The 18466-nt window shown below is 38.1% G+C and overlaps 1 protein-coding gene across 3 annotated transcripts; it reads right to left on the bottom strand.

Moving 5' to 3' along the window:
- Positions 1 to 6496: 6496 nt before the first annotated feature.
- On the bottom strand, positions 6497 to 16168 carry LOC113134877 (NF-kappa-B inhibitor zeta). Of its 3 annotated transcripts, XM_026314447.1 has the most exons (12): positions 16121 to 16127; positions 15842 to 16013; positions 14849 to 14961; positions 14121 to 14145; positions 13989 to 14035; positions 13701 to 13845; positions 13263 to 13575; positions 12600 to 12705; positions 12035 to 12181; positions 10430 to 10490; positions 10148 to 10311; positions 6497 to 8852 (listed from the first exon to the last, which is right to left on the bottom strand). In XM_026314447.1, exons 2-12 carry the CDS (start codon positions 16002 to 16004, stop codon positions 8838 to 8840), a joined length of 1299 nt encoding a protein of 432 aa, XP_026170232.1. In that variant the 5' UTR covers positions 16005 to 16013; positions 16121 to 16127; the 3' UTR covers positions 6497 to 8837. The 3 variants fall into 3 exon arrangements, with proteins under 3 accessions (XP_026170232.1, XP_026170239.1, XP_026170223.1); XM_026314454.1 differs by having other exon boundaries at positions 13263 to 13569; positions 15842 to 16168; XM_026314438.1 differs by having other exon boundaries at positions 15842 to 16168.
- Positions 16169 to 18466: the final 2298 nt, after the last annotated feature.

Here is an 18466-nt window from a genome sequence, read left to right on the forward strand (position 1 = left end):
TATACGTAATGGATGGATGGATGGTTTCCTCTGTAATGATAAATGATATTTTGTAATCCTGCCATGTGTTTTGCATGGAAAATAATGATCAAATAACTGTAGTAGGGTAAACAGCACAATTTTGTATTGAAATATAGTTCATATCTAAAGTAGCAGACACAGTATGTGTGCATCAAAATTGTACAAGTGTCCTATTTGAGTGAATGTTCAGTATACATACACCACTGTCATATGTTATATACATTATTAGCATCGGCTATATACAATATGAAGCATACATGTTTTGTTTATTAAATATACATAAAATGTAATAACATTGCAACACAAGCACATGTTTACTGTACAATCACACAATAAATATATGTATATGTGGATGCATGTACTTTTACTTCTGGTTGAGTGTAGTGTGAAAAGACAGCATACCATTTAATTGTGTGGTCACACAATTTTATTGTGGGCGTTAACATAAAGGTATGAAATGAAAGAGCTCAGTGAGGCATGTTGTGCATCCTGAAAAACAACAGGTGTGTACAGTGAAGTTATCAGGCGTGACAAATGTTGTACACAGATTTGGCAACATAGAGTGAAGTTACAAACACTCTTCAGTTTGAGTCTACTGATAGCATGTCTAAAACCCCAGGCACAAAAAGCTCATTTAAATATGTATATTTATACATATATATATATATATGTATATATATATATATAAAATCCCTTCTCACCCCTATGGGTGGTTGTGTGTGTCTTCCTCAATCTCGAGTCCTCTACCAGAGGCCTGGGAGTTTGAGGGTTCTTCACAGTATCTTAGCTGTTCCCAGCTTCTCATGTTCCTTCTTTCTGATGTTGCTATCACTTGGGATTGCTACATCTATAACTACGGCCTTCTTCTACTGTTTGTCCACCACTACTATATATGATTGGTTAGCCATCACCTGTTTGTCGGTCTGTATCTGGAAGTCCCACAGGATCTTAGCTCGGTCATTCTCCCTCACCTTTGGAGGTGTGTCCCATTTTGACCTTGGGACCTCCAGCCCATACTCGGCACAGATGTTCCTGTACACTATGCCGGCCACTTGGTTATGGCGTTCCATGTATGCCCTGCCTGCTAGCATCTTACAACCTGCTGTTATGTGCTGGATTGTCTCAGGGGCATCTTTGCACAGCCTGCACCTGGGGTCCTGCCTGGTGTGGTAGACCCCAGCCTCTCTCGATCTTGTGCTCAGGGCCTGTTCTTGTGCTGCTACGATTAGTGCCTCTGTGCTGTTTTTCAGTCCAGCTTTTTCCAGCCACTGGTAGGACTTTTTGATATCAGCCACTTCTTCTATCTGTCTATGGTACATACTGTGCAGGGGTTTGACCTGCCATGATGGTTCTTGCTCCTCTTCCTCTGCATCGGGCTTCTGTTGCCTGAGATATTCACTCACACTGAAGTATTCCATTGCTTGGGGCCATCTTCCTGATGTACTCATGGATCTTGGCCGTTTCATCTTGGATGGTGGCTCTGACGCCCACCAGTCCTCGGCCTCCTTCCTTCCTCTTAGTGTACAGTCTTAGGATGCTGGATTTGGGGTGAAGTCCTGCATGCATTGTGAAGAACTTCCTTGTCTTGACATCAGTGGCTTCTATGTTCTCTTTTGGCCAGCTTATTATGCCAGCGGTGTATCTGATGACCGGCAGGGCGTAGGTGTTGATGGCTTGGACCTTGTTCTTCCCATTTAGCTGACTTCTTAGGACTTGCCTTGACTCTTTCTTGTAGTCAATCCAGGCGGTGCACAGGTTGGTCTGCCTGGTCTTACAGTCTCGAGTGACTGCTCTTATCTACCAGTAGATATATATATATATATATATATGTATATATATATATATACATATAAAAATTCCCGTCTCACCCCTATGGGTGGTGTGTCTTCCTCAATCTCGGGTCCTCTACCAGAGGTCTGGGAGTTTGAGGGTTCTTCGCAGTATCTTAGCTGTTCCTAGCTAAGATACTGTTCCTGTTCTGAGATCTCTGATGTTGTTCCTGGGATCTGTTGTCTGTATGTATATATATATAGATACATATATATATATATATATATGTATGTATCTATATATATATATAGTTAATCTGAGACACTAGCACCAATGAAAGAAATAAAAATGTAAAATGTGTCCCCTACACATAATAAAAATTATATCTTGATATGATCTTGGAAGCCTTACTATCTGCCCATTACATAATAAGGTATTTAGTGTGAAATGTCTTAAATATCAAGTAATCTGGTGGGTGTTATTTTCGTTCCTTTGGTCCTGCTCTCTGGAATGAGCTTCCCGTTGAGCTGTAACAGCTCTGCTGATCTGTGGATGCTAGTTCCTTACTGCCTTTGGATGGCTGAGGAGGTGGTAATCATGCATTTGAGTTCCACTTTACTTAACAATGAAATGTGCTATAACACCTACAGCCATTCTAGCATGCAGGCATTATAACTGACAATAACAATAAACAACAACATGTTCGCGTGCAGAGGCTGACAGAAATTATATTAATGAAACTTTTTACATGATAATGTTGCTAAATGAGTCAGTGGATCAGGTTTAAGATTGAGATCAAGCAAAAGGAAAGGAAAGAAAGAAAGAAAGAAAAAGAAAAAGCTCATTCCTGAGCAACTGACCCTCTGATCTCCAGGTCCATTCTTTATCTTTTGCTATGCACAATTGGTCAGTGTTATTGTTCTGATGTGAATTTAGACATAGAATTAATATTTAGCATAAACGAGACACAGCACTAGTAAATGACTAACAACACAAGAAGACTCAGCCACAAATGGAGATAAGTCAAATGGCATCAGTGGTTACAAACAACTATATATTTACATGCTCAATAAGATATTCCTATTCATATTTATTATTCATGGTCCTGCAGAAATATGCAGGCTAAAGAAATAAGAGGCAGCACAGTATCTTATATAGTAGTGTTAGTGGGGTATGATGCTGTAGGAAGGGGAGATGTGATGCAAGAAAAAGAGAACTGGAGATGGTGGGAGGATGTCAGAGTGGTGAGGGCGTCTGGGTGATGGAGGGTGGGGGTGTCTGAGGGGTGAGGGGTGTGGGGTTGAGAGTGGTAGAACCACAACAAGCATTCAGGAGTGGTGATGGGTAGAGGATGAGCTGGAGCTCAGTATTGCAGAATGGCCTGTAGCTCTGTTTGAGGCTGTGTGTATACCAGCATGCAGGTTTTAAATTCATTATGAGCATCTGTATGCAGGATCTCTGAGAGTGGGGGTTGAGGTTAAAGAAACTGGTTGAGCCGATGGGGCTGAAATGAGAGTTTCAGGACGTTAGCCTGAATGGAGATCCAGAATACCAGATAAGTGGTATAGCTGCTTGATTTCTAGCATTAGGTTAACCGTTTAATATATAACATTTGCAGGAGTGACATCAGTTTTTGTGTCCTTCAGATTAAGTTATAGGATTAAAAGCATTAGAAGCATCGTGCTTCTAATGTTTTGAGGCATCTTGTGTGCTAAGGTTAGAGTATGTATCTTAATAACATAACCCAAAGGGTTTATACTAAGGAATGTGAGCTGGAGCTCGGTGTTGCAGAATGGCCTGCAGCTCTGCTACTAAAGAATGTGAGCATACTTGGTAGTCTTCTCCATTGATCTTCTGTGAGGTTTAAGAATGGGCTTTGGCAGGACTATTAAAGGACAGTCAGAGAAAGCACACAGGATGTAGCTGATCACCATTTACAATAGCACTGAAAAGGGTCTGGGTACTTTCATGGACCAATGGGTCTCATAGTTTCAGTTTCAGTGAAAAAGCTCTAATAAGCCAGTGTAGACGATCTGCTCAGCAGTGCACAGCAGACAGACGCAGTTAGAGACCAAATCAGTGAGCATTAGCTGGAGAACAAAGTGAAGCTTTTAGCAGCTAAAGAGCCAAATATTTCCCTGAGGAGCTGGTAGGAAAGAAAAGGGCAGCAAACAGAGAGTGAATATTGGACTTACATTCATCAGATGGACATAAAAACAATCCCCAATGAATGGTGTTATGTAACCTCTGTGTAAAGCAGCTGCTTACTCACTATAACTGCTGCACCCTGTGTCATGGAAATGTTTTTCAGATTGTGAGAGTTGCTAGCTCTCAAGAACAAACACAAGAGTGATGAATCATCTCAGTTTAATTCATGCGCATGGAGAGAAGGCATCTACAGCGTTCTCTGACTTTCCCCCTACAATTTCAGGAATATGAAGCTGGAGAAAGGGGTGGACTCATCTTGAAAAGACCCCAAATGTTGTTTCAGGTGTCTTCCATCTTCAGGCATCTAACAGCACATCTAACAGTTGGCAGGTATTTACAGGCATCTAAAACACTAAAAGATTAAAACCCCCATATCATGCATTCTTTAGCCCAACACATTTGTGTAAAACAACCACACCTACAAATAGTAATAATAATAAAGTAGTGAAAATAATACCTGATCGATTGCTGGTTTGGGTGCTATGAGCTGTGACTCCTTCAAATGAATCTCCTTTCACTTCCATTGTATTAGGAAATTTTCTCAGCAGTAATTATCTTCAAATTTGGATAAATAAAGCCAAAACTAGTAGTAGTATGAATGACTACAATAGATACTGATACAGGTAGGTCTGAAAATGTTTTTTTGTAACTTGGCAGCACCAACTCCATATGCTTGTATGTGTTCCTCTCTTTCCTGTTCTCATGACTGTTAAAGGCCTCAGGCGCATGTTCAAAGGGTGGAAAATTACTGTTCAGCTTTCTGTGGACTGAAACCATCAAAGATGTTGAATGGCTAGACCTCACCCACTGCACTGACATCACATCTAGTCATTTTCCTCTGCTGTCAAACACCTGCTTGGACAGCACTAAATCATCCTGTGGTAGATGATGATAAGAGAACTACGTTAAAGCAGGCAACTGTAATGATATTTACAAAGAAATATCAGTTGCTATTATTGGTGAAACCCCCCCCCCCACCCAACATTTTGTGATTCCCCTATTTGTTGTACACTTCAGTTCCTAATACTGATTCGCTTACATCTTAAACACAACTTTTTTTCCCTTGTTGCTTGTTCTGTCTTGTCATGTTGGTCATAATTATTTGGAATATTTTTCAAAACCACTAGTTCTCAGAAGGCTGAGGAAGACGGCACACTAACAGGTTATGATTGTTTCTATGTAAACTAGTGAGTAAGCCTGATCTCAGATAAGTTATAAAAATATATATATATAAATATATAATTAAAGCCACAAAAATAGCAGGTGGTAAAGAACAAAAGGAGCAGACAGGCAGTTAAGAGGCCGGATAAACAGACTGGAAATAAAAGTGCAGTCACATCGAACTTTGCTTCCTTTTGCAATTTGGCCTTGAGCCTCCACTTTGTTCAACTGACATTGACCTTGACAGTGAAATGAAGTTTTCCAATGTCCAACCCATTTGACAGGGGGATGAGACATATGTATGATATGTATTTTCAGATATTTCTAATTCAGTCCTTCTATGTCAAAAGGAACATTTCGGAATCCACATCATTGATCTGGGACACATGGTGCCATTGTTTTCATGGTGACCATTTCATCTTTCATGTGTAATGGGTTTTGAATTTCAGATCTCTACTATGTATTTTTTTTACTCTAAATCTGAAATAGAATTTTTACTGGGGAAAAACTTGTCAGCAATTCAACTACTACTTATAATATTAATTTCAGATATCCAAAATGAAATGTATTCCAGATATCTGTAATGCCATTTTGAATAACTAAAATACATGGACAAGTACAAATATCAAATACAAATTTCCAAAATTAATTTTATGACCAGTATAAATTTAATCTGAGGAAATAGGCTACTAATAAAGCAGTCAAGAGCATTGGACCCAGGTACTCCAGCTCACTCATATTATGGTCTGTCCACCCACAGGCAGGATGGTTGGTTAGGGAATATACTTTGTACATTTTTCTTTCTTTAGGAGAAAATACTGCTTTTAATCAATACATGTCAACCTGCTTTCCTGAATACTGTTGGTTACAATATTCAGTTAAAGATAGTTAAGATAGCTATAGAGTTTCAACTTTGAAATCATTCTTGCTCAATGTTTTGAAAAAGGTCTACATTCTTAAAGTGTATAGGGTGCAGTATAAACACCCAAAATATAACCTAAGCTGAACATTTGCCCAACACAAAAATATAACTGTTTCCACCATAAAAAACAGACAATTGCTTCATATCACCAAACAGCATTGTTCGATTAGCAACTTTAGTGTTGTATGTGATTAAAGCAGGGAGAAACTATTTTAGTAGTGTTTGCTTGGACTTGTATAGCAGTAGAGAAAATATGCTTATAAACCGAAAATCATATTGTAAACAAGAAAAAGGTTTTTCTATGGGTTACTTTTCAGATATTTGCAATAGAAATTACCTGAAAAACAATGGTTTCTGAACCCAAAACTTTATTAAGATGAAAATGCACATATTGGTACAGGAATGACAGTTGTTGCCAACCACCAATGTGAATCATTACCTACACACAAACTGCACTGAGCTGCTTGAAGCAGCTGTAACCAATGAGTATTGATGTTTGCATTTCTCTGCAATTTCATTTTTAAGAGCAGATCAAAAACTTTAGATTAGTTGAGGTGAACTGATCCGGTGAACTATTGCTAGACTAGCTGGCTGACCTTCAATTGATATCTGAAGGTCAAGAGACACATGATCATGAATTTCAAAACACTTTTGACACTTCTATGTCATCTAATGTCTCAATTTGATGAGTGTTATATATTTCTGGAAAAAAATTGAGGTTGAAACTATGACAGCTTTTCTGTCTGGGCAACAGCTCCGCATAATTCATCCAACATTTCACTGCTTATACTGTAATACATAAGTCAACATACAATAAGTCAACCTGAAGGTTAAATCAGGAACATAGGTTAAGCACCAAACTGTCTCAGACAATGACTCCTTATGGGTAACACACACACTCTTGACATATTTTCAGCTTTCAAAATACATAATATTCTAATACAAACAGAACCCATAATCCCCAACCCATCTGTGTACATTCAAATACAAAATAGACTCAGTTATACTTTCAGAGGAAAAAAAAAAATCTGCTTACATTATAATCTCCCACATTTTGAGTAGCAAGTAGCCATATATTAATCTAAAAGAAAAAGTAAATGACAATGTAACTCATTAAAATGCAAAGTACATCATTACATAATGTTTCTGTAATAAGTAGATAAAACCTGTCCTGTTAATTACTGATATAAATGTAAACACAGCCTTGTTGATAGTAGAGTACTAAAGGTTTTGTTATCCAACTACTTAAAACACCCTGCATAACAAATATTTACACTTAAGTTAAGTTTTTTTATATTTATTTATAAGTTGCATTAAGCTTTTATGTGCCACTCATTTTCTATACCACAGGGACTGGAGCCAATCCCATTTGACATTGTGTGAGAAGCAGGGTACACCCTGGATAGGTCACCAGTCTATCCCACAGCTGCTACAAAGAGACAAACACCTATGGGCAATTTAGAGTCACCAATTAACCTAACCACAAACTGCATGTTTTTGGACTGTGGGAGAAAACCAGAGTATCCAGAGAAAACCCACACAGGAAGGCTCTAGGTTCAAACTGGTTTAGAACCAAGAACCTGCTTTCTGCGAGACGATAGTGCTAATTACCACATTACTGCGCCGCCCCTGTGCCCACAGAAACAATAGTGGACTAGAAAGAATAGGTCACGATATAACTTCTTAAACATCTTTGTCTGAGTGAAATTTAACACGCAAATGATGATTAAGAAATAACAGAATAAACTGACCAGTGCTCCACTAGAAAACAAACTGACTGAAAACTTAAGACCTTGTGAGAAAACATGAAGTAAGAAGTGATAATAGCTTAACAACAACAAAAAAAAAACATTCATGAGTGAACAATCACACCAGATGATATGGTTTTAAATGATCTAAGGCACAATCAAGTGTTGTAGTATGTATTAAAATACAACTTGCCTTTTAATACATTTACAAGCATTTCTGCATGGTGACTATTTGACTATCTACGGAATACATTTGTAAACAAACACGACTATGAGCTAAGAGGCAATGCATAAACAAAAACACAGCTTCTCCACATGAAAGGATTTTTAAATGGGGTAAGTCATGTGAAGTCAAAACTGTTTATTCCCCATCACCATACAATACTTACTAAAACTTGTAATGTCCTCAGTACAAAGGTATTTAACAGATCCCATGTGTTAATTTTATGGCTCTGAATCTAATTGGCTACAAATCAAATTTCAAGTGGCCTGAAGTCTGGAAGTGATGGTGACCAGTTTGTAAAAGTAAAAGAAAGTCTTTCACATATCTAGACTGTACACACCTAAGTACTATAACAGATGCTAAACAACATATTTATGGGCCAGGTTTTTGAGCCCTACCGGATGCTTAAAATTTGCATGAAAAAGCCAAAAGTTTTTTATATTTCTAAAATACTCTAATGGGATTTTACAACTGTATCTCCAGACACACTGAGGACAACTTGTTACTCCAATGTAACAAACAATGGAAGTTTCACAGAAACCAGCTAATGGGCACCTAACATTTCTGTGCAGGTTACCACAAATACCCGATTGCAAGTCAGGCATTTTAACCAGACACAAAACATCAGATGCTTTATATTACAGGCCTGAATTCATTTTTAGAGAGGTAATAACCCATTAATTATGGTCTCTCCATAAAAATATCAAGCCTGAACCAACTCAGAACATTACTGTCGGGTTTCCAAACGCCCTGCCAGGCGGAGGCAGCTGGGTGGCAGCCTGTTCTAGGTTGTATGACCCTGAGAAAGAAAAGAAAAAATGAGGTGGTGATCAAATGCTGTCTATTGATAAATATCTGTTAAACCTTGTAAGTTTTTTTATGTATTGCCAGTGCAACATAAGCCTGTTGGTCCCATTGTTTCTGGGAACATTTACTAGTAGCTCAGTCAGTTTGAAATGCTCTTTACATGCTATTAAGAATTTTGATGAACTGATAAAAACAAATTACCAAAATGTGTGTTTGATGGCAACAACGGTTGAGTTTGGCCTGAGGAAGGTGCCAGAAGTAAGGTAAAGTTGTGGTTTCATCTCATGAGGCCCAGCTTATGTTGTTTACATGGCTCAACCTTAAGTTATGATGTGCTCAAAATGTTAGCTCTGCTTTGCTTTGGCCTTAATACCAACACTTGCATGGAAATGTTTACATGCTTAAAGCCAGAGCTCTATATCATTCATTAAACTCATAGTACATTTGACACTGACAGGAATTCATTAAGTTTCATAGGTAAATTGTCATGAGGTGTCTTGAACAAATTGAAATGTTAACCTGTAGTCATCAGTTTCATCCTCTGGCAAAGAGTCTAAGAGTCCACGTTTTTTCATTCTGGAACAAAGTGTTCCAGAGTTGTTTCACTCCCTAAAGGCAGATCTAGTTTATTACTGACAGGTACATCTAAAAATAGATCAGTCATTTCAAAAGCAAAAGTTGACTGAAATGGCGTTGCTGTTCAAAAAGCCTGTCAGTCTACTTATATTCATTATGCAGAACCTGGCAACCACTGCGGGCCCAAATTTCTGTGTGACATTTCAATAGCATAACAACATACTTAACAATAGAGGTATACAATGCACCTAGAATGATATTCGTCATTTAAAAGCATGACGATCTATGTCATAAAACTGAAAAATGAATTGCAATTGTGAATATCAGAAATTGTAGTTGTATTTCTTTATGTTAATGTAAGAAGTTACAATAGGATCAAGACCTGTTTTGTTGACCCCAATGTTCACTCTAAATTGTTTTACTAGTTTCGAAGGTCTGGAGGAGGTGGCAAGTAGTGGTCAGATTTTGAACTATCTTGACAGCATTTTGGTTTTCTACCATGTAAGCAAGAAAGCAGGGGCTGAACAATGGCCAAGCTCTACCAATGCCTGCACAATGGCTAACACCACTAACATGATTTATATCACTTGGTAAGTTTTCAGTTCCTAGTTTCCAAACAGACTTAATGATCTGATTTCTGATCATTATCACACTTTTTTGCATGAAAACATGACAAGATGCCAAATTCTTAGGTATTATAGCCTGACATACCATAATATGAACGTAGCTACCCATCTGCAGCAGACACTCCAGGGTCTCTAGCATCTGCTCTTGATGAAGGGTGTGGAGTCTGTTGTGACTGGGGTATTTGCTGCTTTCCAGCTCACATACTGTGGCCTTTAGAGCCACTGAAGCACATTGGAGGACACTCATTCCTGAGAACATACAAAAGTCTGGATTAGTGGACTTATGCAACCTTTTATTCTGACTGTTAAGTACTTAAGTCCATGTCAATTTTGGAGCATCAAAGACCTGAAAGGTCACAGCACATACCAGACTTATCAGTGGCTTCAACATCAACATAGACACCATCCATCATTGTTTGTTTTAGAACCTAAAAGAAAACATACAGACTGGTTTAAGGTAAGAAAGAATGGTTCCCCTTATGTGCTTTAAAAACACTTCCTAGAACGTCATAGAACACGAATACACGCTGTGGAACAGTCAAACTGTATAGTACAATGTGAACTGTGCTAAATATGTCCAATGTGTCCCAACAATGTCACCATCTCCTACAATAATGACAACTGTGTACAGTTTACAAACAAAAGCACACATGCTTGATTAACTTAAACGTTCTTTACAGTAACATGTAGAACCTAATACAGTGTTGGAACTAATTAAACTTAATTATTACTTTTTTTGATAAACTGATCAACTAGCTATCCCATAATTTGTCAGAATCTAAAGGGCTACCCATGTTCTTACTTGGTTTAACACTACAGTGTACAAGGTACAACATGTAACACTGATCCCGTTTGTTCTCTGCCATTCACATAGTATGAGTCGTCCATCATACAGGCATGAACCAAGGTCATCACTTAACACATGACACTAGGGAAATATTTTTGACTCACACCATATTTAATTAACCAAACTATGACACTAAATGACAAAATGTGCATTTGTCATTAAATAACTAAATAAAGTTTGTTTTTCATCTGGACCTTTTACAGACTAGTGACTAACTAAAACACTGAGAAAAATCATTGCCCATATACATGTACCTGTAGAACCTGTCAGTCTGGCTCAAACACAACCATATCCAATTATCTTGTGAAAAACTGTGCCATGTTGCTTGTTAAATGTAAAGACTCCTAGAAATGACACCAAAGCTTACCTCAGGACTAAAACCTCCGAGTAGTACTTAAGAAGGACTTGAGGGCAAATTTATAAAGTGTCCTACTCTTATTTTCAGTGAGGATAAATCTATTACTAATAAATAATATAATATAATTAATACATGATACTATGCACCTAGAGTTGCAAAGCAAACCAGTTATCACAAGCTCTACGCTTATTGTCTCCAGGCATAGTTTCTCCTGTTGGTGTCAAAGTAAAACGAGTTTGACAAATATAAAGCTCTGGGTACCCCCATACTGGAATTATCACTCTGCCGCCTACGGAAAGGGTGAAGCTGATTGGTTGGTTCTTGTCACATGACCTGTGGTGCGTGTGCTCGCTGCATTTTGAAAAGTTGAGATTTTTTCATCTTCCTGTGGTGTAAACATGCTTGGAAAAACAGGGGATGGCATGGGGATGGCACTCTGTGAGTGTGCTTGCTGCACCTGATCTTTGAGGTGCAGAAAGGCATTTCTGACAGTTCATAGGTATTCCCAAATGAAATTATTGTCTTCACCACGTGAAGGTTATTTTTTCAAATATGGCACACAGGTGAACGTTCTAAATTTTGTCATCTGTGACTTGTTAGTGTCGTTTGAAAAATCTTGGAACACAGATGAGGTGCAACACTCGCTCCTGTTTTGCACAAATCTGAACACTAGTTCTTAAAATACCATGCGCCACAAATGACAACAAACAACAGAAACCTTGCATCAAGCACATTATGAGCAGTAGAGAGGAAAACAAGGCTCTAACCTCCAGGACTTGGATGTAACCTTTCTCAGCGCTGAGGTGGAGGCAGGACTTTCCCAAATTGTTCCTCTCATTGACATTGGCTCCCAAATAAATCAGATCTGCAACCATGAGGTGGTGGTTGTGCTTTGCTGCATGGAGGAGGGCAGTCTGGGAACAGAAGGCCAATTAACATTAAACTACATATTTTCCAATAATCATACAGCTTCAAACATGAGACCTTTGCATGTTTCACACTAATTGGTTACTGAATAGTTACTGATATGAACAAGCCTAAATATATTCACCTCAAATATAACTTTTACAGGTCGGATGAGCATTAAAATATTGAATGTTCAGAATGTCCTATAATAATGAGTTGCAAACCACAGAATGTCATTATATACTGTAGACCAGGGATGGCCAACACTGCCCTATATAAAAGTGAGGCACAATAGAGACAGATTTGCATTGTGGTATAAAGGTATACAGCAGGGTGGCCATAAATATATATAGTCACTGAAAAACACTAATGAATGGACAGGCTGATTTGCAAGAAGTAGAAATGAAAATTGAAAGTGTTCTGTACCATTCCATCACAGTCTTTAAGGTCCAGGGTGTTGAGTGCAGCCATCCTTTTAGCTATGGCAAAGCCCAGTGCCCTTTTTCCTGAACATGCCACATTATGGAGAGCTCTGGAGGGACAAGCACAAGCCACCATTTTCAGACAGAAGAAAACAAACCAAACCAAGGAAAGGTTCAAATCACCCTACAAGTGTCATACAATCTGGCAAGAGGATGGCAGGTCTTAACTGGGCTTATATGTTTAATGAGTTTCTTAACAGTACAGTAAACAGAGAGTGTGACAGCCATAATGGCCATTTTTCAGAGCAAACATTTGGACTTGTGACAGTAGGACAGCCAGATATTACTGATATCATTAATAATGCACTCGTTGTATTCAAGCCTAGTTTTTGAACTTCCTCCCATTAGCACTTTAATAGGCCTCTCATAGACCTGAGACACTGAACCTGTTCATTGTAAAGAAGAGAGATTTAAAGAAAAAGCACATTTCAACACACTTATATAAAAATGGTATATCTGGCTCAAGTAACATCACCTGACGGCATTTATCAGACCTCATATAGCTTTTTCACATATACTACACAACTCCCTAACATTCCTGAAACAAATTCCTCTTTATTAGGTAGTTATACTGCAAAACTTCAACTAATACATGCCCCAAACCTACATTCTGCCATGCCCATCAGTGGCCAACAGTACTGCATCAGAGATGTCCCTTAGCTGGCTCTCCTCTTTCTGCAGCTGGGCCCAGAAGAAAGCAGAACTGTTCAGGTTCCCGTTGTGGTTCTGAGGCTCAAACCACTCCTCCCTGATTCCACTCTCTCTTCCCATTTCTGTAGTGATGGATTGCTGAATGCTGGTGTGCATGAAGCCAGGAGGACACAGGTCCTGGTGGTACTCTGCTGTGCCTGGTGAGTAGCTCAGGTAGGACTGGGGGCTGGGGATCATTTCATCAGACTCATCACTGTTGTACCCTGTACCTTGGTGAGAAGATATGGCATGTAAGAAGCGATGCCAGTAGTTGCTGTTAACACACCTATTGGTGTCCTATTTTTATATTTTAAGGAGTAGCTATATGAATGTGGATCTGGCAGCCATGGATTACCAGATGGAGGCTGCTCAGGGGACACTGGAGGATCAGAGGACAGACTTTGAGAAGGCAAGTGGTACATGTTGCTGGTCCTGAGATCCTCCTCCAGCACCTCAACAATAATAGCCAGCTCCTCCAGGCTTTTTGTGGGGTGTTTTCTCTGAAAACCAAGACAGTCAAGGTATGCAGAGTTATTTGAACTAGTCCTCAAAACTGACATGTGATTTACAGCTTCCCATAAACCTGCTGTTTAACTAAAGCTCGCAGAACCTTCTGGGAGGAGCTGTGTTTTCTTACACTCACCATGGTAGTGCGGCATCCCGTGCGAGTTTTGACTCGTTTCTTGTCTCCTGTGAAAGTGGAAGTCAAGTTTAAGTCTCAGAGTTCTGTACAGAATTCCTGCACTTTATTGTTTTTTTCATTGTTTTTACTGACCTTTCACTGTTTTGCTCCTTGTCTTCTGCATTAGCACATTAGTGCGATGCAAAAACAAAACAAACAAAAAACAACAGTTACATCACATCATCAGTCAAATATCCTTTTCAAACAACCAAACATAAAATTGCAACATAGTAAGGCCAGCCTGGGTGGGTTTATATCTAATTCAAGCAGTAAAGGCTGCTTGCTGTTATAGTCAGACCAATCCCTAGTTACACCAAAACACAAGCATCAAGGTGATCAGGTGAAAGAAAAGCAATTTCAGTTTTAAGTATTGTTCAGAATTAAAAGCTGCATGATTGAATCTGGCAATCCTCAAAAATATAAAGACAAAATAGTTTTTAAAATTCAAATGGTTACTGAAGTGCCAACATCAAGCAAATTATTCCCCACATTCTGCCAGATTTGATGGATCTGAAATGACTCAGTAATGCTGAAATCATTTCTGTTTAATGTGTTATGTAATGCTTCTTACTTACTCTTACTGAATCAAAAAAGAAATGTCATTACTCATTGTTACGTCATTGTCGTTTAATGCCACAAATCATTCACATACCACTTACGCCAAACACAACCAGATCGTTGGACTTCACATTTTGTATAACAGAGGCCTGTCAGCTGATGAAACTTATTCTGACTTCTACCACATTATTCATTTTTCAAATTCAGATGGTTACCGCAATGCTAGTGTTTTGTGAAGCTCCAACTATTATTACTAGCATTACCTGAAAATTTTGAGGTTCCCAGCCTTGGGCTAAACGGATGTTTCTCAGCAGATCCCTTACTGGCATTTTGACACGTACTCCAAGGTAGACCTTCTCACAGCCATATGTGGGACCTGGAAAAAAAACAAAAAAAAGGATGATGAATCCTAATCACAAAACCTAACCACAACACTTGGACACATGTCTGATGAATAACATTTGTTCCCAATGCATAAATGCAATGATATCATATAGTAGGAGTCTAAGAGAGTCTAAGATGACAGCATTAAGATGACAGAAAGTTACCTTACTGTCATAAGGGCAGTTATTCTACTTTTATACTACTTTGTCTCTTTGGCTCTGTTTGAATTGTTAACATAGATTATTGTGAACATACTCAAACATTCAGTAGATCTGTTCTGGGTGTAGTACTATAAGGATTTGTACAGTTAGATGTTTGCATAAATGTAAAAGTCAACAGCATAATGTTAATGGCAAAAGCTTACAAAGCAAAAAAGGAGGGAAAAAAAGTTTTCATCCTCTGCTTGTATCTGCAGATACAGTACATGTGCTGTCTGTTACCAAAAATAGTGACATAAAAGTTTCTTCTCTCAGTAAGTGGTCAAACTAATATAACACAACACAATAGCCCTGCATAAATGTTACCTTAATAAATAAAGGGGTCAGTTTTTTGATGCGGATAAACCATTCTGTTACTCTGGAGGCTGTAGTGTATTGTGCCAGAGACAAACTGGAACCTGTAGTGTATTGTGCCAGAGACAAACTGGAACCTGTAGTGTATTGTGCCAGAGACAAACTGGAACCTGTAGTGTATTGTGCCAGAGACAAACTGGAACCTGTTTTTTTTTAACTTGCTGTTTAAACGGAGCACAGCTCTTCTAACTGTGAATAACATAACGCCAGCTAACACTAGCTTATCTAGGCCAACACTCACAGGCACACACGCACTAACACTGCCAGTGGTAGAGTTGTTGCAAGAACAGGTTATCCTACCTTTTCCATTACCGCCTACATCCTGGACAGTCACAACGGGAACAGGTATGTCTGGCTCGGCCAAAGCCGCCGCGGTTTCCCCTGGTGGAGCACACAGCCCGGCGGCGGTAGCTGTTGGTCTCTCGCTTTCTTTCAGGCCTTTTCTTTTGTACCTTCCTCTCATCTTGTATAACTATGAAAATGACAGAAATATATATTACTCTAGAACTATTATCGAATAGGAAGTGTAACCATAACCATTCCGGTTTTAAGGTTGAAAAAATAAAAATGAAGACCAACTCCTGCGCTAGGCGCAGCTCGAACCGCTGCTCTCGATACACAACTGCAGGTGAGTGACGGCGCCAGGTGAAACTGACAGCACACGGATAAGGCAAACAGGTGGACGACCACGCCCACTGCTGACGCCCACGTGTTTATTATCATGCAAAATCCTTTAGAAAAAAAAGCATTGCAGTGTGATTCCATTTTCATTGTATTTCATTTCATTTCATTGTATTTTAGTTAAAATACACATTTTACAGGTGTCTCGTAGTTTTCACACGGTACTTTTACCCCAAGATATTCCCCCTCTGAACAGGGTGGAAGATTCCACTTGTTCCACAAGTTTTGTTTGTTTGCTATTTTTAACAATGAGAATAATATATATATATATATATATATATATGTAGTGTGTATATGTATATGTATAAAATCCTAAATCCTGAGTTTGACATGTCAGTACTCTCATTGTCTTTTGTTAGTTTAGAGATATGCAGATCTTTCCAAAAACACAAACAGTGTTTTGGAAGTTATTTTTCAAATAAATACTTACATGTTTTCCTCATAGAATGAAGGGTTAGTATGTACCAGACCACATTTAAATTTTGGTAAAAAAAATATATATATATAAAAAAAGGATATATATATCCATATATTGATCATTGATCAAGTGCACTTATTTTGTTTTTGGTGCAATAGGAAAGTTGAAAAAATAGATCTTCTTTTGAAAAATCATGCAAATGGAGTTGTTATTTGATAAATACAGATAATAATAATTATCTATATTGTAAAATTGGACAATTTTGGACTTGTAAGTGGATGACCATTCAACAAAAGTTGAGGGTTTACATTGAACTGAAATAGACCAGGAGACAAAAAATGATAACATTGTCATACTGCTTGTAGTCATACAACTTGAGATTTGAGCAAAACATTTCAAAAGGTAAAATGGTTACAAATTGCTACGGACAATATTCCTTTCTCCAGTAAACTTTGGTAGAATATAGATTTGCTCCTCATCATTACATATCTATGGTTCCATAAGGAATTGTTATTGAGAGAAATTATAATTATAATTAATTTCCAAATATAGTAAAACCTGTTGATGAGAATTGGACAATTTAATAGGAAACCTTTTCAGGTCCTAGTCACACCTAGCAGCAAATGTATGCCACCTTTAATTTCATATTAACGTTTGACGTGTGAAACGAAAGGTTGTTTTCATTCCTTAAAAAAATGACCTAAGCGAAATAGTTTTACCAGTATTATTAAAATACTCAATAGCAATTACTTTTAATCCCGTCTTCATAATCTTTAATCATTGCTACTTACCTATTGTAGTGTGCCTTCCTTTTCTAGATGTAATTAAAGTTAGCCGGGTTAACAGCTTTCACTGAGCTTTTGTTGAAAATTCAATAGGTAATAGAAATGTCTTTTTGAGACCAGAAACAGTTGACAATCCTTGTTTGTTCCTGGTCTTGTGTCTTTTATTTTGAAGTATTTTCCATTCTTGGCAAGTCCCTATAGTTAGTTTTACTTTTGTTAATTAGTGTCTTATTATTTTCACATGTCTTGTGTTGGCGTCCTTGTGTCCGCACGTGTCTTGTCTGCATTTGGATCCTCGCCCTTGCTGAAACTGTGACAGAAACAGTTATGTCATCAACTAGTTGGCTGATTGTCAGCTGTCTGCCTAGCAACGTCAGCTTTTCAAAGTCTGAGTTCTTTACAAGGATGGAAATCATCTCAATAACTGCAATGAAAAGCAGAGATGCGATCAGGCAACTTTATTTAATACAAATAGAAAATCTTGGATTAACACCTTGTGGTAATAATACTATGTTATTATTATAGGTATAATGTATTTTAATTAAGTTTATAAAATCTTCTTCCAATCCAAATAATTCAATTGTAATTAATATAAACTAGTGTTCAATTGAATCAAAAGCTTTAAATAAAGTTAAAAAAAATACAAAACCATTATCTTTAATTAAATAATTATAAAGTAGTAAATCTAACACAGCTCATACAGTATGCTGTATGCTGCTGCAGTTTCTATTAGCCTATGGAAGAAAAGATTCTGGATACACTCCCAAAAATGCCTATAGAAGTTACTTGTGGCACACAAGTACCATAGTACCACAATTCAGAGCCGGTGGTTAGCTTTTCTATGGCTTCGACAAGAGTCATCTAGAGGTTGGGTCATGGCAACAGGACTTCTAGTTTTTAGGTCGAAACGTTTCACTACTCATCCGAGTACCTTCATCAGTCTAAGAGAAAGTTCTTATGGAAACTCCACTTTATCTTTCAGGTTGGTTTTACTCCACTCCTAGTCCCATAGGCTCACAGGGTGAGCAATGTAAGTCAGTC

The sequence above is a fragment of the Mastacembelus armatus genome, chromosome 13 (assembly GCF_900324485.2).
Source record: "Mastacembelus armatus chromosome 13, fMasArm1.2, whole genome shotgun sequence".
NCBI lineage: Eukaryota > Metazoa > Chordata > Actinopteri > Synbranchiformes > Mastacembelidae > Mastacembelus > Mastacembelus armatus.

Coding starts and splice junctions, on each gene's coding strand:
- LOC113134877 (XM_026314438.1), bottom strand. CDS start 16,004: ATGAGAGGAAGGTACAAAAGAAAAGGCCTGAAAGAAAGCGAGAGACCA. Junction 14,036..14,120: donor AAGGAGCAAAACAGTGAAAG/GTCAGTAAAAAC, acceptor CCACTTTCACAG/GAGACAAGAAACGAGTCAAA. Junction 13,576..13,700: donor CCCTGAGCAGCCTCCATCTG/GTAATCCATGGC, acceptor CTTCTCACCAAG/GTACAGGGTACAACAGTGAT.